The sequence below is a fragment of the Leuresthes tenuis genome, unplaced genomic scaffold (genome assembly GCF_036924035.1).
Source record: "Leuresthes tenuis unplaced genomic scaffold, fLeuTen1.0.hap1 SCAF_18, whole genome shotgun sequence".
In the NCBI taxonomy this organism is placed as follows: domain Eukaryota; kingdom Metazoa; phylum Chordata; class Actinopteri; order Atheriniformes; family Atherinopsidae; genus Leuresthes; species Leuresthes tenuis.
In genome coordinates, this window is record NW_027325372.1 from 10,574,246 (window position 1) to 10,598,637 (window position 24,392).

Below are 24,392 nucleotides of genomic sequence, written 5' to 3' on the forward strand. Positions count from 1 at the left end.
CGTCTTTGCTTGTTTGTTTTTGCTATTTACGGTGTCTTGGCTTTTGTCTGTAAGCATAATCTCTTTATGCTTGGGGGGAAGGGGTTCTTTGTTACTTTCAAATGTGCTCAATTAAATGAATATCCATTTGAAAACTGTGGACAGCTTTTTTTTGTTTTTTGGGTGAATTGATTCTTATTTTCATCTTCAAAAACTGATGGAATATCACTGCTCACAGTGTATAATAATAATAACAAATAAAAACACTCGCAGCATGATCAGTGACACTCAAACACTTTTTATTTCCTGTTTATCAAGTTTAACATATCTCCGGTATGTGGTCATTCCAGGTGGTTATGAAGATGTGGGAAGCTACAATTAACACAACACAATCACCACAGTCTGCCCTTATTGCAGTCTGTTTGGCGCTCAGTCACAGTGCATCTGAAGGAACTCCCCTCAACCAATCAGCACAAGGCATGCATGCCTCACTTCCTGGTGCTTACTCCCTTATTTGGCAGGGAGAGGCTGTCTTTACTTGACAAGGGTAGAAAAGGTGGAAAGGAAAGTCAGCCACCTGCAGTAGACGGAGAGACACCAACAGTTTTATCTCTGGTGAGTAAACATTGTTTGCCTCATTGTTTGTCCAGCCGGACAACATTGTGAGGGATGATTAATGTCACCACTATGAGAGAGATGCACTACAGTTTGATTTAGTCTCAGAAATTAATATATGATTGCTTTGTTCATCATAAATGAAAGAAATAGACAAAAATGTTACTTGTTTGGATTGCTCACTTAAAAAAACTTCCCCCGTGGCTACAGTGCCTGGTTGATTAGTCAGTAGGACAAATTATTATAGGCCAACTCTTTTTAAGGAAGAACATTTTTAAGCCAAAATGTCAACGTTATGTTAGGAATGTCTATGGGCTGTTGGAAACAAACAAACGTGAAACTAAATCAACGTGTGCCTTCCCTCCTATTTAATATTTCATCGACCATATTAGTTGATTAAATGAAAACAAATATACAACATGTTTATCAAAGTGTTGTTACTTGCATCCCTTTTTGTTAAAGACCCTGTGTGCCTATAGATAAGATCTACTTTTATAACAAATTGTTAAGCTTGATATCGATGATGAAGGAATATTTGAGGCTTTCTGCACGAACAATGAAGGTACCAAGCAGAGGATGGATTCAGCTGTAGCGTATAGTTTTAATTCTAAATTGTCTCTACAGCCTCCAGGCCAACTTCGTGCGGATCTCAACGTAATAGAGGAATAGCAGCAGTGATGGCTGATGTGGCAAAAGTGAAGAAAACAGCAGCCAAAGTGTTGTGCTGTGTGGAGAAGGTGTCCTCCTTCGCCTCCTCAATCGACCCCATTTTCGGTGTTGTCTCGTCCCTGGTCGCTGTGGCTCGCAAGGGTCTGGGAGAGGAGAAGGGGCCCCCTTTGGATGAGGACTTCCAGGGAATCCGCAGTAAACTGGAAAGCATCTCCGAAAAAAACCAACAATGCCTGAACACAATCCGCATTGATGAGGTAAACGAAAATTTTGGCAAGTATGAGGAGTACATCAAGCACCAGTACAATGCCTTCAACGACATGGTGGCACAGGTGAAGAAAGATCCAGGCAAAACCCAGCACTACATGGAGAAATTTGTGAAGATTTATGAGAGAGACAAGTCTGACATGAGCCTAGACGTGTACTACCGCGGTGTGATGGGTACAGACGCGGTGTTTGGAAGACATCTGCTCAAGGTGTACCTGAACAACTGCGATGGCGATCGTAAAATCATGGAGCATCGCTGCTCTCACATCGCACACCTGTTCCACATGGGCCTCATCGCCCTTATGGGCTGCACAGCTGTTAGAAAGGATGATGAAGATCAGGTGCGGGAGAAGTGGGCAAAGAGGGTGGGAGACATCCAGGCCAAGATGCAGGAGGTGCTCAGTCAATGCAAAGACAAATCATCGTGAACATGGACCAGCGAAGAGAGGACCTGCTCTGGGTTTAAAGCCAACAACCCAGAGAAGAGTCTGTAATTTCAGCTGTGGACAACATGAAAAAGACCAACTATGTAATAATCAAATATAAATATAAAACCAAAGTAATGTTACGTGCGTGCGCTTGAGCTGCAGCTATTATTCATATTGTTGGGATTTAGTTATTATTTTGACTATGTATACTATTTTTAAGGTGACAACTATAACTTACTGATGATTCCTGTCACACATGGAGAAATGCTGAAGTTTTATAGAATCTCTTCAATAAGACAAATAAATTATTAGGCGGTTAAGTTGTATATTTGTGAATTTTGTTTTACCTACACACATCTGCAACACAGTGAAACTTTTTGGATTCATCATGTCTTAACAAAACGTTGACGTCCAAGATCTGTAACATATGAAGATAAATTAGTTGTGCTCACTAACACTGTTACCTATCAGCTAAGAAATTAATTTCTGAAGCTTTTGTGGCTCATACTCGTGAAAGCAGTAACATTTGGCTCATTAGGGCAAGGATCTTAGCACAGCTTGTACCAAATCTTAAGATCCATACAGCCAGAAGATCCAGAAGTCTCTCTTCTACAAAAATGGCTCTAACTGCATCTGGTAAAAATAGCTAATGATTTGGTAGCCACAGCATCATCTGATAAAATCATCATACAAGTAACTTGAAACAAACTTCTGTGCAGTTCAGGCAGCCATACTTACACGAACAGGCAGAATGTTTTGAATGCTTTCTCACACAGTCCATCGTTGTGGCCTTGTACGTACATTAGACAGTAATTCGATTCTGCTCATGTACATGTAAACTTAATTCACAAATTCACAGTTTAGCTGTAAAAGTAGCTTAATTAAGCTGTGCATTTCACTGTGCTGACCTAAAAACACACTGGGTACAAATTCACTTGTCAAGAGGGGATCATAGATTATGGTTTTTAGTATATCGTAGTAAGAGGTGGTGCTGCTGGGATTTTAATGGGCAAACAGCGTAATCTGATCTCAAACTTGTGGTAATAATATTTCCAAAATAGCTGAACAAAGCAACATCTCTAAAAGAAGATGGGGCTGTTATGCTAGGAACAACTTTTTAAAAATTATACACAGTATACTTTAATATTTCATGAGGCATAATAATTCAGTCTTGCTAAACTGGACTACAAGCTTGATATGCTCTAAAATTATTATTTGTTGGCTAGACACCGTATTAAATAATGCATTGAGACAGAAACCAAGGGCAACAGCTGGCTCTTCTCTGTTGAAACATGACAAAGAAAAAAAATATATTCAGAGGGTTGTGTGCATGTGTGAATAAAGTATCCTGAGCAGAAAAAACCCCAAAGTGACGTTTCATAATCTGTGTTTTCCTCTGTTTGTTTCTTGTGTGGAAGGAATAACTTCCCCAAACATTCTTTGGTTGCCAAGCAACTGTGCTAAGCTAACTTGTTGTTAAGTAGTTGCTAGTTGTGAGAATGCTTTAAGGCATTCTCACTATTGTTTTCCTGTTTCTCTTTTTTGGCACTTAACTACTCCTGCAATCTTTCACCGATTTCAACAATTTTGGTATCAAAACGTTCAACTCCTTCAGGAGATTTATGCTATGACTTTTGGTGTTGACATCTTTTACACTTTTTAAACTATTCAACTTCTATTCAACTTTTTTCCTCATTCAAAAGAATGGAAATTTCTTTCAACTCTTCAAAAACGTCCTCTTTCCAACCCAACTAGTTCAACATACGTTCAGCTAGAGACACCATTCAAACTTTAAAATGTTCACAAGACATTCAGCTATTACCAAATGATTCAGCTTTTTAAAATATTAAGCCAATTTTGAAATATGACAGTTTAAAAAACGTGAAAATTTTTGCTCCTTCTTGATTTTTATGAATGAGAAGATTAGAGTGGCACACTGATCATTTTAACGTTTTCTGCTATTCAAACAAATTCCTCTAACTTTCATACTGTTTAACTCAGACAAACAAATTATCCCTTAACATGTAGGTACACTTGTCCTCTTTCAGCTGATGTAACTACTAAATAGCTCACATTTACAGAATTTCAGCTATGAGCCTTGAAGCGAGAGAAACCTTTCAATTTCTCTCACTAACTCCAATGGAAATTTGGTGGAACGCCAGAGACAGGTTCAACTGTGTTCAACTCGCTGCCGTTTAAATTTCTTTCACTCCATTGAAATAAAAACTACATTGCTGCGTTCCTCCAAGCCTTCTACTTCTTACGGTCTTCAAATTATTTTCCTCGCTCTTCCGGTTTTCTCACAGGAGGTCATAGTATCCAAAAAAGCCTTATCTGCAGGTTATACAGGGAGAGAGCTGTTAAGCAGCAGTTGATTACAAACATTCCTGTCACTGATGACATCACTGATGACATCACTCTTCCACTCCCTGCTGTATATTACACTGAAGCCATTTTAACTATTAATCACTTGATTTCTGATAAATTTCCACTAGATTCAGCTATTTGAGCATGTTCAACTAATCCATTAAACTTAAAATGCATTCTCACAGCTGTTTCGCAGGAACAGCTTTTTTCTAGTTGCAGTTGGCGTTTTCCTCAAATTTGTCCCTGAAGAAGTGGGAAAAAAATCGTCTGACATCATTTAACCATAAACTAGGTTATAATTGTTTTTACTCCAATGTTTTCCAAATAACACCTTTTGTTTAGCAATTTTCCCAAACTAAATGACTCCTACATATGTCTCTATTACCTGATAAGCAACCAGTTCGACCCAATAAATACTTTAAACTCTGACTTTATAAATTCTACTTGACCCACTGATTTGATAACTTCAACCTATAAACTACAGTGGGACAGTATTTTAAGCTTCCGCACCGAGTCCACCTCACCACCAGAGTCCTCTGTTGTCCTACCGGAGCCGCTGCAATCAAACGTAACGTGATTCCTCTGTTTGTCTCTGCAGCCCTGCCCCGTCTTAAAGGCCTGCAACCACTCTAACCTAAAAACAAGAACCTCGTTCTTAGTGTGATTATTTTGACAATCCCTCTTAAGGTCTCATCCCTGGTCGGAGAACTGGGAAGGCGGAAGAGAGGACGTTGAGAGGATAGTTTGGTGGAGTGCGGTAAATTCAAAAACTACACGAGAGGAAAAAGTGAAAAAAGGAGTGTTTAACATCATCACTAGAGTGTAGAAGGTAGGTAGAAAAATAACTTACGGAGAGTAGAGTGGGGGATATTGGCCGAGGGCCTGTACAGGTCCGGTAGCGATATCCTAACGCTACTTTTGTTAAGTGGGTGTAAAATGGAAGGGGATAGAGAGAGTTGTAACAATACGGAGATGAGTGAAGAGGAGTTTGAGAATGATAAAGAGGGGGGTGAATGGGAGCAAGTAGGGAGAGGAGGAAGGGGTAAAGGGGAAAGTGGGAGAAAGAGAAAGAAAGAAGATAAAGATAGCGTAGAAGACACGGAGAGTGAGGGACAGGAAGATGAGGAAAGGAATAGGAAGAAGGGAAACTTTAATGTTGTAGTGAGATTTGAAGGTGAACGGGGAGTTAAAAAATGGATCCATTAAAAATTACAAAAATAATCAGAACACAAGTAGGAGAAGTCAAATACGCTAAAGTGTTAGGAGATGGAAACTTGCTAATCGGGTGCAACACAGATACACAAATGGAAAAAGCTCGGAAAATGGTGAGTGTGGGAAAAATGAAAGTTACAAAAACGGTGAGAGTTGGAGAGCAGAGAAGTTTTGGATGTAAGGGAGTGATAACAGGGGTTCCCCTTGGAATCAGTATGAAAGTCGTAATAGAAAACCTGAGAGTAAGAAATACAACAGTTAAAGATGTTAAAAGAATGACAAGAGGGCCTGAGAAAAAAGAATCAGAAACAGTGGTTATAGAATTCGATGCAAAAACGATCCCAAAAGAAGTTTATTTTGGATTTGTAAAGTATAGTGTTAGAGAATTTGTCCCAAAACCAATGAGGTGCTTCAACTGTCAAGAGTACGGACATATTGCTAGCAGGTGCACAGGGAAAAGAAGGTGTGCAAGGTGTGGAGGGGACCATGAATATGGGAAATGTGGGACAGGTGTGAAACCAAAATGCTGTAACTGTGGAGGAGAACATAGTGTAGCATACTGGGGATGTGAGGTTATGAAGAAAGGGATAACAGTGCAGTGGATGAAAGTGAATGAGAAAATATCGTATGCTGAAGCTGCCAGGAGAGCGGGAAAGGAGAATGATAAGCAGAAGCATAGAGAGAAACAAGTGGTGACGGATATTGGGCAAGAAATTGAAAAGAAAATGGTGGAGGAGAAAAAAAGATTGGTGACATTTGTAGCAGGGGTCATAAATGCGACTGCAGATGTTAAATCTAAAACCGAAAGAATACAAATCATAGTCAAAGCAGCAGTACATCATCTGGGTATGAGAGGGATACGATGGGAAGAAGTGAGAGATGAGTTAAGTGTTCAGGCCAGTCAAGATTCATCATGTATTGGATAGTATTAATAATAATGATAATCCTTCAATGGAATGCAAGAAGTCTAATTGCTAATGGTCAGGAATTTAAACAATTCATATATAGTCAGCAGGAAAAACCAGACATATTGTGCATACAGGAATCATGGTTAAAACCAAATTTAGATTTTATTATCACAGGATACATGGCAGTCAGAAGGGACAGGGAAGAAGGGGTAGGAGGTGGATGTGTCACGTTTGTTAAAGAGGGCATTCCTTACAGGGTTATCGATATTGGAGTTGAGATGGAGACTATTATAATAGAAATATGGATAGGGAAGAGAAAGTTGGCAATAATAAATTTTTATAACCCAAGGCAATTACTTCTCGCTCATTTTAATTAAAGGTAAGAATGTTTATGTAACATGCACACTATGCCCAGGAAAAAATACTTTATCCAATTTGCACTACTTAATGTTCAGATTTTCCTTTGTTTTGTTTTACCCAAGTTTTACATGTGTTTCTTAATTTTGCACTTGAATATATTTTTATTTCAATGCATGTCATATGGCAGATTGCAATCTATTGAGTTCAAATAAATACCAAATGTTCTCAAATACTGTATATAGTGTTTTTATTCTTCAATCAGTTAATATGAACACCTTTGACATTAAAGATGTTACTGAAGGTAATAGCGTATAGGACATGAAAATAACATCACAGTTACTTTGCTGAGTAACTAATTACTCTTACAATGAGCTAACTGAGTTACTAACTGAGTTACTTTTTGGGAGAAGTAATTTGTAACTGTAACTAATTACTTTTTAAAAGTAAGATGACCAACACTGCTGAAGAGTAAAGCTCAACTGTGATGAAAAGTTCTGCAAAGGCAGAGGTGTGAATTCACAATGTAAACTCACTTTACAACACACACACATATACTTTCCCTAAGAAAAACCTGTTCTGCATGGATACTTGGATTTCAAGTTATCTGGTTATTCGGGGTTATCTTGGGTTATCCGTCACACCAACACGATGTGGGAAATTAACAGTAAACGACTGTGATTTGGTTTATAAAAAAAAAAGTCTACTTCCTATCAATAGGAAGCACAAACTCTTGACCAGCTATATAAGGAAATGACTGCTGTTACTAATGAGCTTTTCGATGTCTCTGTTCTGCTCCAGTTAGTCGAGAAACTAGGAGAACACGGAAACCACAAACCAAATCTCTGACACCGAAGAGGCTGGGGGAGAGTCAGCCATCCATGTTATCAACTTCTCAACTTATCTTGAAACTATTATAAGTTGAAACGGCCTGCTCAAGTCAGAGATGTTGAATAGTTTGTAATGTTTTTGGGACCCGAGACAAAATGACAGAATTGTTGTTTGATTTACAGGCCATATCCTTCAGTCTGATCGTTTCATATGAAGGTATCTAATATTGTATGTCTACACTGCGATTATGCAGTGATATTTAAGAGAAGGCACTGAAACTGCACTTAGACCAACCCATCAAGCATAGAAACTGCCAATTGTTTTAGGCTGAGCAGTCAAGTCTGCGGCAGGAAGCACGTTTCTATAGCTGTAAGCGTTTCGGCTCTGGGAGCTCATTCTGCCTTTTGTTGGATTTCTGTACATGTCTTTTCAGGCAATTTAAAGGGCCAGCTTACCAATATCTCAGATACACATATTTTCTGTTTTTGCCTTTTGATTTTAGCTTTGTTGAGTTTGTCTGGATTTTAGCGTTCCTTGCCATTTCCCACACACCTGTGCTGAGTTAGCCAATTACCAAACCTGCCCTTTGTTGATTATCAGCGCCTTCTGTTTAAATACTCCCTGGTATCCTGGGTTCAGTAATAGAGGGTCATTGCATTCTCATGTTAGTTTGGCTCATATTTAGTGCACTAATTAATTTCTGCATTCGGCTGCACCTTAAATTTTGAACGTTTTTGGGATTTTTTTTTAGACCATCATCCTGCTTGACGCCTGTCTAGTTCTCCATTTGGGTTATCAATTTTCACTATGTCCTTCAGCATTGTCAGCATCTAATAAGTTACAAATTCTCTTGTCTTTGCTTGTTTGTTTTTGCTATTTACGGTGTCTTGGCTTTTGTCTGTAAGCATAATCTCTTTATGCTTGGGGGGAGGGGGTTCTTTGTTACTTTCAAATGTGCTCAATTAAATGAATATCCATTTGAAAACTGTGGACAGCTTTTTTTTTGTTTTTTGGGTGAATTGATTCTTAATTTCATCTTCAAAAACTGATGGAATATCACTGCTCTTCGTGTATAATAATAATAACAAATAAAAACACTCTCAGCATGATCAGTGACACTCAAACACTTTTTATTTCCTGTTTATCAAGTATAACATATCTCTGGTCATTCCAGGTGGTTATGAAGATGTGGGAAGCTACAATTAACACAACACAATCACCACAGTCTGCCCTTATTGCAGTCTGTTTGGAGCTCAGTCACAGTGCATCTGAAGGAACTCCCCTCAACCAATCAGCACAAGGCATGCATGCCTCACTTCCTGGTGCTTACTCCCTTATTTGGCAGGGAGAGGCTGTCTTTACTTGACAAGGGTAGAAAATGGTGGAAAGGAAAGTCAGACAGCTGCAGTAGACGGAGGGACACCAACAGTTTTATCTCTGGTGAGTAAACATTGTTTGCCTCCAGGGTTTATAATCTTGGATTTGAAGGATGTTTAATCAGTGTGTGAAAACTGGGTGAGCTCAAACTGATAGGAACATGAGAGGATGGCTCATGTATGGGCGGCAGGGAATCAGGAAATGAAAGGAATAAGCTTGATAACTGCCAGCAACACATCTTGAGTTTAATGGGAAAATGCCTAAGTAAGCAGCTGCCAGGGCTTGTTTCAGATGCTTAACATGATACACTGAAGATGACAACACATAACCTTTTGTTTGTTTCCAGTCTCACTTGTAATGATACAAAATAAGACACACCTACTCTTGTTCCCGAGTTATTTTTCCAGCCGGACAACATTGTGAGGGATGATTAATGTCACCACTATGGGAGAGATGCACTACAGTTTGATTTAGTCTCAGAAATTAATATATGATTGCTTTGTTCATCATAAATGAAAGAAATAGACAAAAATGTTACTTGTTTGGATTGCTCACTTAAAAAAACTTCCCCCGTGGCTGCAGTGCCTGGTTGATTAGTCAGTAGGACAAATGATTAAAGGCCAATTCTTTTTAAGGAAGAACATTTTTAAGCCAAAATGTCAACGTTATGTTAGGAATGTCTATGGGCTGTTGGAAACAAACAAATGTGAAACTAAATCAACGTGTACCTTCCCTCCTATTTAATATTTCATCGACCATATTAGTTGATTAAATGAAAAAAATATACAACATGTTTATCAAAGTGTTGTTACTTGCATCCCTTTTTGTTAAAGACCCTGTGTGCCTATAGATAAGATCTGCTTTTATAACAAATTGTTAAGCTTGATATCGATGATGAAGGAATATTTGAGGCTTTCTGCTCGAACAATGAAGGTACCAAGCAGAGGATGGATTCAGCTGTAGCGTATAGTTTTAATTCTAAATTGTCTCTACAGCCTCCAGGCCAACTTCGTGCGGATCTCAACGTAATAGAGGAATAGCAGCAGTGATGGCTGATGCGGCAAAAGTGAAGAAAACAGCAGCCAAAGTGTTGTGCTGTGTGGAGAAGGTGTCCTCCTTCGCCTCCTCAATCGACCCCATTTTCGGTGTTGTCTCGTCCCTGGTCGGTGTGGCTCGCAAGGGTCTGGTGGAGGAGGAGGGGCACCCTTTGGATGAGGACTTCCAGGGAATCCGCAGTAAACTGGAAAGCATCTCCGAAAAAAACCAACAATGCCTGAAGAGAATCCGCATTGATGAGGTAAACGAAACTTTTGGCAAGTATGAGGAGTACATCAAGCACCAGTACAATGCCTTCAACGACATGGTGGCACAGGTGAAGAAAGATCCAGGCAAAACCCAGCACTACATGGAGAAATTTGAGAAGATTTATGAGAGAGACAAGTCTGACATGAGCCTAGACGTGTACTACCGCGGTGTGATGGGTACAAACGCGCTGTTCGGAAGACCTCTGCTCAAGGTGTACCTGGACAACTGCGATGGCGATCGTAAAATCATGGAGCATCGCTGCTCTCACATCGCACACCTGTTCCACATGGGCCTCATCGCCCTTATGGGCTACACAGCTGTTACAGAGGATGATGAAGATGAGGTGCGGGAGAAGTGGGCAAAGAGGGTGGGAGACATCCAGGCCAAGATGCAGGAGGTGCTCAGTCAATGCAAAGACAAATCATCGTGAACATGGACCAGCGAAGAGAGGACCTGCTCTGGGTTTAAAGCCAACAACCCAGAGAAGAGTCTGTAATTTCAGCTGTGGACAACATGAAAAAGACCAACTATGTAATAATCAAATATAAATATAAAACCAAAGTAATGTTACGTGCGTGCGCTTGAGCTGCAGCTATTATTCATATTGTTGCGATTTAGTTATTATTTTGACTATGTATACTATTTTTAAGGTGACCACTATAGCTTACTGATGATTCCTGTCACACATGGAGAAATGCTGAAGTTTTATAGAATCTCTTCAATAAGACAAATAAATTATTAGGCGGTTAAGTTGTATATTTGTGAATTTTGTTTTACCTACACACATCTGCAACACAGTGAAACTTTTTGGATTCATCATGTCTTAGCAAAACATCGACGTCAAATATCTGTAACATATGAAGATAAATTAGTTGTGCTCACTAACACTGTTACCTATCAGCTAAGAAATTAATTTCTGAAGCTTTTGTGGCTCATACTCGTGAAAGCAGTAACATTTGGCTCATTAGGGCAAGGATCTTAGCACAGCTTGTACCAAATCTTAAGATCCATACAGCACATAAGAAGTCTCTCTTCTATAAAAATGGCTCTAACTGCATCTGGTAAAAATAGCTAATGATTTGGTAGCCACAGCATCATCTGATAAAATCATCATACAAGTAACTTGAAACAAACTTCTGTGCAGTTCAGGCAGCCATACTTACACGAACAGGCAGAAATTATACACAGTATACTTTAACATTTCATGAGGCATAATAATTCAGTCTTGCTAAACTGGACTACAAGCTTGATATGCTCTAAAATTATTATTTGTTAGCTAGACACCGTATTAAATAATGCATTGAGACAGAGACCAAGGGCAACAGCTGGCTCTTCTCTGTTGAAACATGACAAAGAAAAAAAATATATTCAGAGGGTTGTGTGCATGTGTGAAAAAAGTATCCTGAGCAGAAAAAAACCCCAAAGTGACGTTTCATAATCTGTGTTTTCCTCTGTTTGTTTCTTGTGTGGAAGGAATAACTTCCCCAAACATTCTTTGGTTGCCAAGCAACTGTGCTAAGCTAACTTGTTGCTAAGTAGTTGCTAGTTGCAGTTGGCGTTTTCCTCAAATTTGTCCCTGAAGAAGTGGGAAAAAATCGTCTGACATAATTTAACCATAAACTAGGTTATAATTGTTTTTACTCCAATGTTTTCCAAATAACACCTTTTGTTTAGCAATTTTCCCAAACTAAATGACTCCTACATATGTCTCTATTACCTGATAAGCAACCAGTTCGACCCAATAAATACTTTAAACTCTGACTTTATAAATTCTACTTGACCCACTGATTTGATAACTTCAACCTATAAACTACAGTGGGACAGTATTTTAAGCTGCCGCACCGAGTCCACCTCACCACCAGAGTCCTCTGTTGTCCTACCGGAGCCGCTGCAATCAAACGTAACGTGATTCCTCTGTTTGTCTCTGCAGCCCTGCCCCGTCTTAAAGGCCTGCAACCACTCTAACCTAAAAACAAAAATTACTGTGGAAGCTAACCTGGAGCAGTATTTTGACTTCGGATGGTTTATTGAAAATAGCAAAGGCTGTCGGAGAGCCGAGAGAAGTTGTGTTTGGTCCGTTTGGGGAAGGGTCGTATCGCACTCGGTAAGTTTCAGCTGCTCATCGAGCGGAAAAAGCAGGGATGTGGTTGAGTGTAGCATCCCGGCTACAGCTGCTGATTATGTCAAAAAGTTTACTTTTATTTGTGTTGACAAGAAAATGTTATAGCTTGCGCGTAACTGCATGTGTGGTAGAGCCTGAGGACTTAAAACGTAACATAAGAACAGTTTTAAGTTGACAGACTCTAGTTTCCGGGGCGTGACCTTCCTTTGAACTCAAGCTGGTTTCTGCACCGAGCGTTACTAAAATATATTACGGTGTAGCTCATAAAATCTGATGAATGTATTTTGATTAAGATTAAGCTGTTAAAAGCCTCGACGACTGTTGATATATTTTATGATATGAAATAGCACATGAGTATGTGTATTTTACTTTAGAAATGATGAAGTTTCACTGCTGGTTTTATAGGTAAATTGCCCATTGTAACCCAGGAAAAAGTGACGTTTCTTTCTTGCTCATCAGACCCACATTTCTGATGTAGTATATTTGCTCTTAGACAGTCAAAGCAGCCTGTGTAGTAAGATTAAGGCAGCAATTAACACGTAGTTTCTTACTGATTGGTCTGACCACTGATATCCCCATTATAAATCCCCATTATAATTGCATATATTTGTGTGATATGACTTTGATCAGGATGTGGAAATGAGCAGCACCTGCTTTATCCAGTTGTCTGCCTCTCCACCAACGTTCATGAAATGCAGCTCATTAGTTTTTGTGTAATTTTGTCAACTGACAGACAGCGACGATCAAATGAGCTGAGCAGCGAGTCTTAACATTTGAGAAGCTTAAAAAACTAGAAACTTGACTCAAAGAAGCAATCGATGAGCAGAATAGTTGCAGAATGAATCAGTCAGTGAATTAATCCGTTATTCTATAGTTTAAGCATGAAATAATTTTTCTCCACAGTCATGATGCGACTTGTCGTTTCAGGCATGCCTCTCCACAGGATTTGGCCCCCATGTTGGATGTTTGGTTGGGTCTGAAGAGAGGTGGGAACGATGGGTAACGAGGACAGCCTTGAAGATGTCTTTGTTGCCGTCATTCGTCCAAAAAATCAAGTCAGCCTGAGCTCCAAGGAATACAGAGCTAAAGCCTATGAGGTATGCTGAGAATCCACTACATGCTTTCTTAGTCCAAACAATTATACTGTGTCATATACAGAGCAAAAAGTGAAAATGTAACCACTTAAGATGAAGGAATGAAATGGAAAAAAACTGCAAACTGATAGTTGAAGTAGAATTAATTGAATTTACTGAATCCTCACCATTCGACAGAAGTTCATCAGCTGCCCAAACCTCAAGTAGTTTTCAATAAAAAGTCAAAATCTTACTAAACAAAATGAGAATGCCTACATCTGAACAGATCAACCAACCATACAATCTAGACTGTAACTCACTGTTAGTTTTCTTGTTTTCCCTGCTGCCTGCAAAGATCCTGTTGAAGGAGGTGCCTTTGGAGGGGAAAGAGAAGAAAAGAAAGAAAGTCCTTCTGACGACAAAGATCAAAGCAGGAGACAAATCCAAATCCATATTGGACTATGTCGATGAAATTATGAGACCCATCTCCAACAACCAAGGCTTCAGTGGTGAGGCTTTTTTTGCACAAACACAAAGACTTTCATGACCTCATCAGACTGCTTTATCTGGATTGTTTTGGTTTGCAGGAAAACGTGTGGTGCATATGAAGAAATTTGCTCTTGATAGTGACAATGAAGGGAAAGAGGCCTCTCTTTTTGTTGTGCCAGTCAATGTTAAAGGTGGGCACAAAATGTCTTTTACCAAACGAGTTTCCTAAGATTCGGTTTTGGCTGTACATGTGGTAGATTAATGACTCCTTCCCTTTAAACAGACAACAACAAGCCCATCCACCACCCCGGGAGCCCCAGTTTTTACTGCTTTCAGGACATCATGCGGGTATGCAGTGAAACCAGCACTCACTTCTGCCCCATCACGGCCAAGATGCTCCTGGCCTTAGACAAGTGAGGATATTTCTGTGAACGTGGTCCTCTCTTTCTCAGTAACCAATACTAAAATGAGGATTTGGGTAGATCAGGTTTCAGCTTTGTTTCTTTTCCCTCCTCAGATGGTTAGCAGAGCAGCACACTGTGCCTCACGCCATCCCCGCCCTGTTCAGGCCAGCACCTGTAGAGCGGGTGAAAACCAACGTGAGCAACCCAGCCTACAGCAGCGAGGGCAAGCTAAGTGACGAGGGTCTGCACATGGGCTACACTGCTCTGGAGATCAAGAGCAAGATGATGTCCCTGGAGAAGGCAGACATGTGCGTCCTCAATCCATTGTATGGCTCCGATCTGCAGTATACCAACCGGGTAAGAGAGCTTTTTTATGTTGGTTTGAATGATGAAAAGTTGGATGCATTTATGTAAAAGAGGCCCATCGTATTTCCTATGACTCCTAAATTGCCTCCCCTTTGTTTGTCTGCAGGTGGATAAAGTTATAATCAACCCATACTTTGGGCTTGGAGCACCAGACTATTCCAAGATCCAAATCCCTAAGAGGGAGAAATGGCAACACGGGCCAAACTGTGTGACGGAAGACAAGTGAGGGCTTTGTCTTGCATGAGCAGCGCTGTCATCTGACATTAGTTTCTGCTCCTCTTTGTGCCTAATTTCTCTTCTTTTGAAGCCTCCTGGATAATTAGACTCATGTTTTTTTTTCCATAGAGAACATCAGTGGGTGGACGACTTTCCCCTCCATCGCAGTGCCTGTGAAGGAGACACAGACCTGCTCTCTAAGCTTCTCGACAGCGGTTTCTCAGTCAAGCAGCTGGACAGTGATCACTGGGCTCCCATACACTATGCCTGCTGGTAAGTCTGATATTCATTTCTCGGCCTGCTCTTAATTTCTTAGACTTTGCCATGACCCGATTATGATGAACAATGTTTACGTGGTTCATTCCAGGCATGGTAAAGTGGAAGCAACAAAGCTGTTGCTTGAGAAAGGAAACTGTAATCCAAACCTGCTGAACGGCCAGCTCAGCTCCCCTCTGCACTTTGCAGCCAGAGGAGGCCATGCAGATATAGTGCAGCTTCTGCTGCAGCACCCTGAGATCGACCGGGTATGAAACATGACTAATACTATGTTTTTCTCCTTTTGGTATTTGCACAGCGAGACTGTGATGATTTAACTGGCATAAATATTATTTTCTCACAAAATATCGATCTAATTTTGCCACAGCTACTTTTTCCTTCTGGTAGATAAAAGGCTAAATATGGTTAATGTTTGATTTATTTATTTGTTTAAATCGGCTTGAATTTAATCTAAATTTGTTCTCTTGTTATAAAGCCTTTAGAGTTATATTATATTGGGTGTTCATGACACCAAACTACACTAATACTTTGAAGTATGGCTTACTGACTTCACGTTGAAAATTTGGATGTCACAGTTCACGTATCAACACCCAGCTTGCTGTTAAAGTGGTAGTTAATAACTGTCGAATTCTGGCATCTGCTCCTCCCGCAACAGCACATTGAGGATCAGCAGAAGAGATCACCTCTCCAGGTGTGTGAGGAAAACAAACAGAACGAATGGGAGGATTCCATGAAACTTCTGCAGCAAGCCAGCAGCAAACCGGTGAGTCACACACGGTTGTATTGGTTAGTACTTAAGCTGGAAACCAGACTGTGATGAAAATGGTTTGTTTTAGAGAAAATACAAGCTTTATAACAACATATGTCATCATTGGTCATATAAAAACAGTTGTGATACGGATCTATTACTGTATTTTTAAAGTGTAATATAAATGTAATGAGAGCTTTAACAGGACAATTTGTATGATCAAGTTGTGGTGAAAGGAGAATAAAGGCACCAAAGGGTAATGTTAAGCAAAGTGACGTTGTTGGTCACTAGATGGTGTTGTTTCCTCAAGTATAGTCTCAGGTGTCAGGCAGGTGTCATCAGTAAAGTAACTTTAATTCTCTCGTGTGTGACCCGTGTGTGTGCGTTCCACAGTATGAAAAGGTGCGTATTTACCGCATGGATGGTTCGTATCGTTCTGTGGAGCTAAAACATGGTAACAACACGACAGTGCAGCAGATAATGGAGGGCATGCGGCTTTCTCAGGAAACCCAGCAGTACTTCACCATCTGGATCTGCTCAGAGAACCTCCGTGAGTAGACCCGCCTAACTCTTCATGTGCCTTTCGAGCTGCTTTGTCAACTTCTCGGAAGACACATTTTATCCAAGTCTTTTTAAAAAAAAGATTTGATATACATTTAATATTTTTCCCATATTATGTGTATATTTAGCATATTTCCTCAGTTGTGTCATTGTTGCAATGCAGTATAAGGATTTGTGTGCGTTTTGCGTGTCAGACCTGCAGTTGAAGCCGTACCACAAACCCCTGCAGCACCTTCGGATCTGGACAGAGATCGTGACGGACTTGACGGTGCTCGATCCTCAAAGAGAGACACCTCAGCTCTTCCTCCGCAGGGACGTCCGACTGCCTCTTGACATTGAGAAAAAGGTAATTCACGTTGAAAAAGAAGTTGTTGTTTTTTTTCACAACTTTTGTGTTGAAATCGTCCGAGTTGCACAGCTTGCCTGAAAAACATCTCCACTCTGCGACTCGCTGCTTTGCTGCAGGTGGAAGATCCGCTGGCCATCCTCATCCTGTTCGATGAGGCCCGTCACTGCCTCCTGAAGGGTTTCTTTCCTGCTCCGGACAGCAAACTGATCACACTTGCCAGCCTCCTCCTGCAGATCATCTATGGCAACTATGAGAGCAAGAAGCACAAGCAAGGCTTCCTCAAGTGAGACTGTTTTTGGATCATATTTGCATTTGAATGCACGTGAATGAACAACGGACAATAAAGTTAATGACATTTTTAATTGAATGCTATTTTTGCATTTAGCCGAATGAGAAAACTTAATATTAGTTTTTTTTTTTTGTATTTTACCAGCGAGGAAAACCTGAAATCAATTGTACCAATATTAAAGGTGAAAAGCAAGGCATACCATTGGACCAACAGGATTCTCCATGAATACAAAGTACGCTCATGTTTTTCTCTTTTTATTTCAATCCTTTGAATAATATCTGATTGCTCCCTGAGTTGACTCGAAGCTCGCCTGTGTGTCCCCCCTCCCCCCCGATAACAGGCCCTGAGCACCAGCGAAGGAGTGAGCAAAGAGATGCACCACCTACAGAGACTCTTTTTGCAGAATTGCTGGGACATCCCGACCTATGGAGCGGCTTTCTTCACGGGTCAGGTTTACACCAAGGCCAGTGCGAGCAACCACAAAGTCATCCGTGTGTATGTCGGAGTCAACACAAAGGGCCTGCATCTCATGAACATGGAGACTAAGGTATCTTCTGCACTCCAGATCTTTCAGTTTTGACCAGTAAATTTCTCCGAACAATCGCTCATTAGCACACGAGAATACTGGGAAAGGTTTGAGTTTGTAAAGTTGTTTTGTGTGTTATATGAACACATGGCACCCGCAGGTGCTCCTCATCAGCCTGGAGTATGGCACGTTCATGTGGCAGCTCGGACACGCTGACCAGTACTTCCAGATCCACAGCGGTGACAACAAAATGAACTTTATTGTGCACACAAAACAGGTAACGGCTCCGAATTCAAGTGGGTTAAAGTTTAAGATATTGTATTTTGGGATTTTTGTCGAAAGCAGAAGGACGAAATCCAAAAAAAAAACAATCCAAAGCTTTTCTCACGAATTCCAGCTGATGTTTCAAATTTTACATGTTGAAAATAGATATTAGCAAATTGATCTTTATCTTCTTTTGTTCATTATTTCCTTCCAGGCTGGCCTTATTGTGAAGCTTTTAATGAAACTCAGTGGACACATGACTCCAAATGATAAAGCTGTTACAGATAAATATGCCTATGGCTGAAAACCACATCTGCCAAAGACCCGGGTGTAGGTTCCTCATGCTGACCATCATCTGACTGTCGAAATTCTGGATAGAGAGTCCGTCTCTCCACGAATGCCTCATTTTGTATAACAAGCTAGTGATATCTGACATGACTAAACCTTGTGTAAATTGATGAGTCCTACATTTTGATTCAATGTAAATACGTTTCTTATTTAATGTTTGTTTTAATAAACCGATTGATGTATGCGCAAGACATGACGGTAATGTTTCAACTTTCATCTTATGAATAATTGTTATTTTAGCGTGGCTCATTTTGTGGATTATTTGGCTGAAGTGTCTTACTGAGGGATTAATTGTTTTGTCTGTAAAGGAATTACTAAATTCTCTGATCCTGCATACACACCTCTGAATAATCGATTCAACGTCAAGTGATTAAAAATGACATCACCTCTCTATAATTGCACTATTCCTAAATTATTTAGTATTTCCTCCTTAAACATCTAAACACTATATTGGAAAGCAGTGACTCAAAGCAGCAAAAGTGAGTGCACTGACACAAGGTGCAAAATTCAAGGACACAGATTACCAATTAAGCAAACTGAAAAACGTGGTTTTAAAGTGACTCATTAACACCACGACATGTCGATAAATAGAGGCTGTGTCTATCTGCATGTCTGTATAATGGCTGAAAAAGGAAAATAATCACCAGTGGGATTAAATTATATAATATTTTAACAAAAGTGGAAAAGCGCAGCACAAGATTGTTGACCTGCAAAAGCACAACTGCAGCAGTAATCAGGAGGTGTTGAAGAAGCGTTGAATAGTGCTGCTGACCAGAGCTGGACATCAGCTTTATATGACACGAGGCACTGCACCGAAGGTGGACAACCATGAACGAAATAATCAAAGTTACACAATTTGATTGGTAACTTCTGGTAAGTTCTATCGATGGATATCTGATATCTACCTGTATTCCATCTCAGGCCAAACCTGGAAGACTTAACTGAAGAACAGAAAAAAGCCTGATGACGCTGGAAGCACCTTTACGAGACACATGTTTGACACCTGCATGCTGTGAAGCAGGCTAGGACTACGGTACTGAATGCATATCTGACAGTGAAGCCCAAAGGCCCGGTGTCATCGAAATTGAACCACACTCCGAAGGCAGGAAAATAATTCGAGATAAGAAACTCTAGCATTTGTCTATTGTGCGTTTATTCAGGTCAAGACCTTATAAGAGATCTTTCTGACACAACCAAGGCTTGATGGTGAAGGAAAGGCTAAAAAATAATAACGTTATTTGGACTGCCTGAACTCAGCTACAGCTTTTGATGTGGTTTCCATAGTTTCAGACAGTACAAGAGCCAAAAAAAAAATAAAATAAGGAGCCAAGAAGACAATCTATTGCTCTATTTGACGTGATGAAACAGTAAATGCACAGATAACACAACAAATTATAACGTTTCTAACTTAACAAATGATAAAAGTTTCACCACAAAGTCCATGCTCTATATTCCACCACAATAACAATGTAAGTCCCAATGCCAAACTATGAAGTTTCAGAAGAAGAAAGTAAAAATATGACCTGGCAAGATATTTTGTCTCAAAAGCCTTGTAATGAATCTTAGTATCTTAGATAAACAAATTAAAGAGTGTGTAGAGTTCCTACAGTAAGGATTTCACCTGTAAACTGTTTCAAGCGTGCAATTATTAAGATAAATAAATATAATTTTGAATGATTTGACATGTAAGTCGTAAGTTAGATGGTCACCTCTGCTGTATATAGGACAAAAGTTTGCTTTACAAGACTGTAAACTAAATTTGTAAAAGTATGGAATATGTCGCTTTTAGGTAATCAGAAATTAGAAGAGCTGTTAGACGTTATAGGTAAAAAAAAAAAACGTGCTCATTCATATGCAGCTACAAGTTACAAAAAAAAAAGAGTTAATAAAAAGTGCTTTAAATCGATTGTGATAGCGCTGTTGGACTGACATCATATAGCAAGACATCGCTTCAGGTAGCGCCGGCCAATCACAGTCACAGCCACTTGACTGACATGCGTCCGATAGCCAATCAAAAGCTACAGCTGGTCAGGCGGGGGCAGGACCTGTGTTGACAGGTAGCGACATCTCCAACGGACCAACGAAACACATTAGTTGGACGGCCAGACGTTTGGGATATACCTTTGTCGTGTTCTCTTACAGCTTTTTGACGAATGCGTGAGTCGTTTGTTGAAATGTCTGCGCACTTTTACCAGATAAGCTCTAACATACTCGGGAACACGGTGGGGAAAATATCCGAAAACCTGACATCCGTGGTGCTTGCAGCTTCACTCTTCACTCTCACGATCGGTTATGTCTCCAAACTGCTGCTCAGACAGTCTTCAGAAAAAGATGTGGTAATTTGCCCTAATATTACTAATGCATTGCCGTTTTTAAGAGTCTGTTTGTAGCTATTGACGCTCGTGCATTTCAACATAACGTTTCTTTTTTTCCCACAGAAGTGTCCACCTTACATCCCCTCCAGCATTCCCTTTCTTGGCCATGCGATTGCATTTGGAAAAAGCCCCATTGAATTTCTTGAAGACGCTTATGAAAAAGTAAGTATTTAATTAGTCCGTCTGCAGCTCTTCGCTCACGAACTGTCCTGTTTTTAGCAAACACTCGATCCTTCATCGCAAACATTAATATTTGCTTGTTATCTGAAGCTGTGAGATCAAACTAAATAGAATTGAGTTTTAATTCCAGTTGAATCCAGTAAAATTCCAGTTTTCCTGTGCAGATGTAAGAAAACAGACTGCATTGTGTTTGCGCTGCTCACACACAAGAACCGTTTTATTGAAATGGATTAGCAGTATCAGTAGTGCAATAATAATGTGCAATATCCCACTTGTTAGGATTTCTTTATTGTATTATTATCTATCTTTATCGTACATATCCTTATATGTGCAATTCTAATTATTATACTATTTTTTTATTTTATTTTCTGTAATGGTGCTGCTGGAATCCTAATTTCCCTGAGGGAACCTCCCAAGGGGATCAATAAAGTTGTATAATATCTAATCTAATCTAAATTAATCTCAGATATTGATGCATTTCTTGACTTTCCCATCATGTTAGATGCCATATAAAGCTCTTGATCCCGTGTAATTTTGATTTGTGACCTCTTAGAACAAAGAAGCTTGATATGTGTATAAATACGAATCATTACTTAAAGGTTTTAAAAGTTAGAATTGAGATAAAGGCAGTGCATTAGATTAGTTTTTCCTTGACCTCCGTGTCTCTCGCTGTGCTGCAGTATGGCCCTGTGTTCAGCTTCACCATGGTGGGGAAGACCTTCACCTACCTGCTGGGCAGCGAAGCAGCCACCCTGATGTTCAACAGCAAGAACGAAGACCTGAATGCGGAGGACGTTTACTCGAAGCTGACCACTCCGGTGTTTGGCAAAGGAGTAGCCTATGATGTGCCGAACCCTGTGAGTCCGTCGGGTCACATTTATGAACAAAGTCTCTCGGGTGCTTTAGAGGGAACGTTTGTGCCAGTCAGCTACAACGCACTTTCTCTAATTTGCTGCAGATCTTTCTGGAACAGAAGAAGATGCTGAAGACTGGACTGAACATTGCTCATTTTAGGGAGCATGTCAGGTTAATCGAGGAGGAAACCATCGAGTATTTTCAGAGATGGGGAGACAGTGGGGAGCGAAGTAAGATGCTTCACAATCCTAGCGATGAGAATGTGACTGACTGAGATTTATAACTGATTATTTAGAATGTGTTGTGCAGCTGTGTTTTGAGTCCAGACCTCACATTTTCGAGTAATAACGTAACACGACTCATATATTTCGTAGAAAGCTCGCTAAGTGAACTTTTGCTTGTGTCAGACCTGTTTGACGCTCTGTCCGAGCTGATCATCCTGACAGCCAGCACCTGCCTCCACGGGAAGGAGATCCGCAGTATGCTGAATGAAGAGGTGGCCCAGCTCTATGCCGACCTGGACGGAGGGTTCAGCCATGCTGCCTGGCTCCTGCCCACCTGGCTGCCCTTACCCAGCTTCAGGTGGGTTTGTGACGACCCTCACATCTGCGTGCAGCCACTGTTCTCTGTGCACCTGCCACTGTATGAACGAAAGGCTGAAATGAATTTAGCAAGAAAAACAGTATCCACCTGAAAAAGGCATTCGGCTTAGGCATTATAATATTAGCTTATTAAAGAAACTGTTTGACTCTTTGTTTTTAGGAAGAGGGACAAAGCTCACAGAGAGATCAAGAATATTTTCTTCAAGGTGATTCAGAAACGCAGGATGTCTGGCGAGAAAGTGGACGACATTCTCCAAACCCTCATTGATGCCACCTACAAGTAAGCTGGTCACCTTTATTCGGGCACTATCAATGAAAATCAGTCGAACATGCCTCCTTTGGCATGTTTTAGTTGGTCAGGCAAAGAAACAGCATAACAGTCAGAGGAAATGTGTTTGGGTAAACCGTTTTTTAAACTCTCTGAACTGCGATCTCTCTGCAGAGACGGTCGGCCGCTGAATGATAATGAGATTGCGGGGATGCTGATTGGTCTCCTCCTTGCGGGCCAGCACACGTCATCTACCACCAGCGCCTGGATGGGGTTCTTCCTGGCCAGAGACAAAGCTCTGCAGGAGCGCTGCTACGCCGAGCAGAAGGCTGTGTGTGGAGAAGACCTGCCTCCTCTGGACTTGGATCAGGTTAGAGGCCCTTTAATGGCAAGCAACATAAGTTAGGGTTCCCAGAGGTGCAGAAGACAAACAATAAACAGAAAAAACAGCACTACATAAAACATTTTGTGGTGGCTCTGTTGTGTTTTGCACCTCGGGGTCTCTACAAAACTTACCGCTTCCTCTAGGGTGAATTTAGGTGGGAGCCCACAATATGACCCCATATTGAGCCTTGGTTGTATATGAATGTAAAAGCAGTGGGAAACACTTGGTATGAAATGAGTAGTGACTCTTCTGGGGCTGTTTTGATGCGATTACAAAGACTTGGTGAGTCCTCATTCTTCCCTGTCGGTCTCCTCAGCTGAAGGATCTCAGCTTGTTGGAGCGCTGCCTAAAGGAAACCCTGCGGCTCCGCCCACCCATCATGACCATGATGAGAATGGCTCGCACGCCTCAGGTGGGTTTACGCATCATATACTGCCTACAGTTGCTCGCCTTCATTGTTCCATTTCTCTGAAACTTGTCGTGTGAACTTTGTGTGCTCTCAGACTGCTGCCGGATACACCATTCCCGTGGGCCACCAGGTCTGTGTCTCCCCGACTGTCAACCACCGTCTGCATGACACCTGGGCGGAGAGGATGGAGTTCAAGCCTGAGCGTTACCTCAATGAGAACCCTGCTGCAGGGGAAAAGTTTGCCTACGTGCCATTTGGAGCTGGTGCGTTAAATGAATTCTCCGTCTGCGATTACCTGTAAACCGACCAGCATTTAATCTGTTCCCTTTTCCATCCTCAGGCCGTCATCGCTGCATTGGAGAAAACTTTGCCTACGTCCAGATCAAAACAATCTGGTCCACCATGCTGCGTATGTATGAATTCGACCTTGCCGATGGATATTTCCCCACAATCAACTACACCACAATGATTCACACCCCTCACAACCCCATCATCAGATATAAGAGGAGAAAGCAGTGAGACACAGAAGGCGGGTGGTGGAGGTGTGAAAAACAAGGACACAAAGGAACCTCCCGAGTGTTAGAAGTTCTGACGTCCTGGGACTTGAATTGAAGAAAAATATAGAGGAATGCACTTTGCTTCTAATGTCAATCCTGTGCTTGTATGCTTCCTTTATTAAGCCTGCAGCCCTCGCTCTGAATGTTAGCATAGTGCATCATTTTTAGATGTTTCCAGACTGAACTAGATGGTTCTGTGACTTCAGCATCAAAGCCAGTGCTCATATTTACACTGTGAATTTTTAAAGAAATTGGAACTGAGAAATAATTGTGTGCCTTACTATGGCTGATTGACTGAATTAAGACTGAGTCTGTCCCAGAGAGACAGTTTTACATTTGTCAGATTTAGTTTTCTCAGTATTTATCCAGCAAACTGTAATAATCCTAAAGATGAAAACAACAATTGGGAAAGCCT

General features: G+C 40.7%; 4 protein-coding genes across 5 annotated transcripts; all 4 read left to right on the plus strand.

The window, feature by feature from the left end:
* Window positions 1-531: 531 nt before the first annotated feature.
* Window positions 532-2,284, plus strand: LOC140274940 (protein rapunzel-like). The gene is made up of 2 exons (XM_072370327.1): window positions 532-594; window positions 1,219-2,284. Exon 2 carries the CDS (start codon window positions 1,272-1,274, stop codon window positions 1,956-1,958), a length of 687 nt encoding a protein of 228 aa, XP_072226428.1. The 5' UTR covers window positions 532-594; window positions 1,219-1,271; the 3' UTR covers window positions 1,959-2,284.
* A 6,707-nt stretch (window positions 2,285-8,991) lies between these two features.
* Window positions 8,992-18,742, plus strand: krit1 (KRIT1 ankyrin repeat containing). 2 transcript variants are annotated; one of them, XM_072370005.1, is made up of 18 exons: window positions 9,020-9,073; window positions 12,246-12,419; window positions 13,365-13,534; window positions 13,866-14,019; window positions 14,098-14,190; window positions 14,283-14,412; window positions 14,517-14,760; window positions 14,876-14,991; window positions 15,115-15,258; window positions 15,353-15,509; window positions 15,917-16,024; window positions 16,403-16,559; window positions 16,765-16,916; window positions 17,036-17,202; window positions 17,353-17,440; window positions 17,549-17,755; window positions 17,895-18,011; window positions 18,213-18,742. In XM_072370005.1, exons 3-18 carry the CDS (start codon window positions 13,433-13,435, stop codon window positions 18,300-18,302), a joined length of 2,226 nt encoding a protein of 741 aa, XP_072226106.1. In that variant the 5' UTR covers window positions 9,020-9,073; window positions 12,246-12,419; window positions 13,365-13,432; the 3' UTR covers window positions 18,303-18,742. The 2 variants fall into 2 exon arrangements, with proteins under 2 accessions (XP_072226107.1, XP_072226106.1); XM_072370006.1 differs by lacking the exon at window positions 12,246-12,419 and having other exon boundaries at window positions 8,992-9,073.
* On the plus strand, window positions 10,059-10,745 carry LOC140274701 (protein rapunzel-like). Its single transcript, XM_072370071.1, has one exon. It carries the CDS (start codon window positions 10,059-10,061, stop codon window positions 10,743-10,745), a length of 687 nt encoding a protein of 228 aa, XP_072226172.1.
* A 1,668-nt stretch (window positions 18,743-20,410) lies between the features above and the next one.
* Window positions 20,411-24,039, plus strand: cyp51 (cytochrome P450, family 51). Its single transcript, XM_072369974.1, has 10 exons — window positions 20,411-20,682; window positions 20,785-20,883; window positions 21,582-21,758; window positions 21,860-21,986; window positions 22,164-22,338; window positions 22,519-22,638; window positions 22,801-22,996; window positions 23,328-23,423; window positions 23,515-23,683; window positions 23,761-24,039. The coding sequence occupies exons 1-10, from the start codon at window positions 20,500-20,502 to the stop codon at window positions 23,937-23,939; spliced, it is 1,521 nt and encodes a 506-aa protein (XP_072226075.1). The 5' UTR covers window positions 20,411-20,499; the 3' UTR covers window positions 23,940-24,039.
* Window positions 24,040-24,392: the final 353 nt, after the last annotated feature.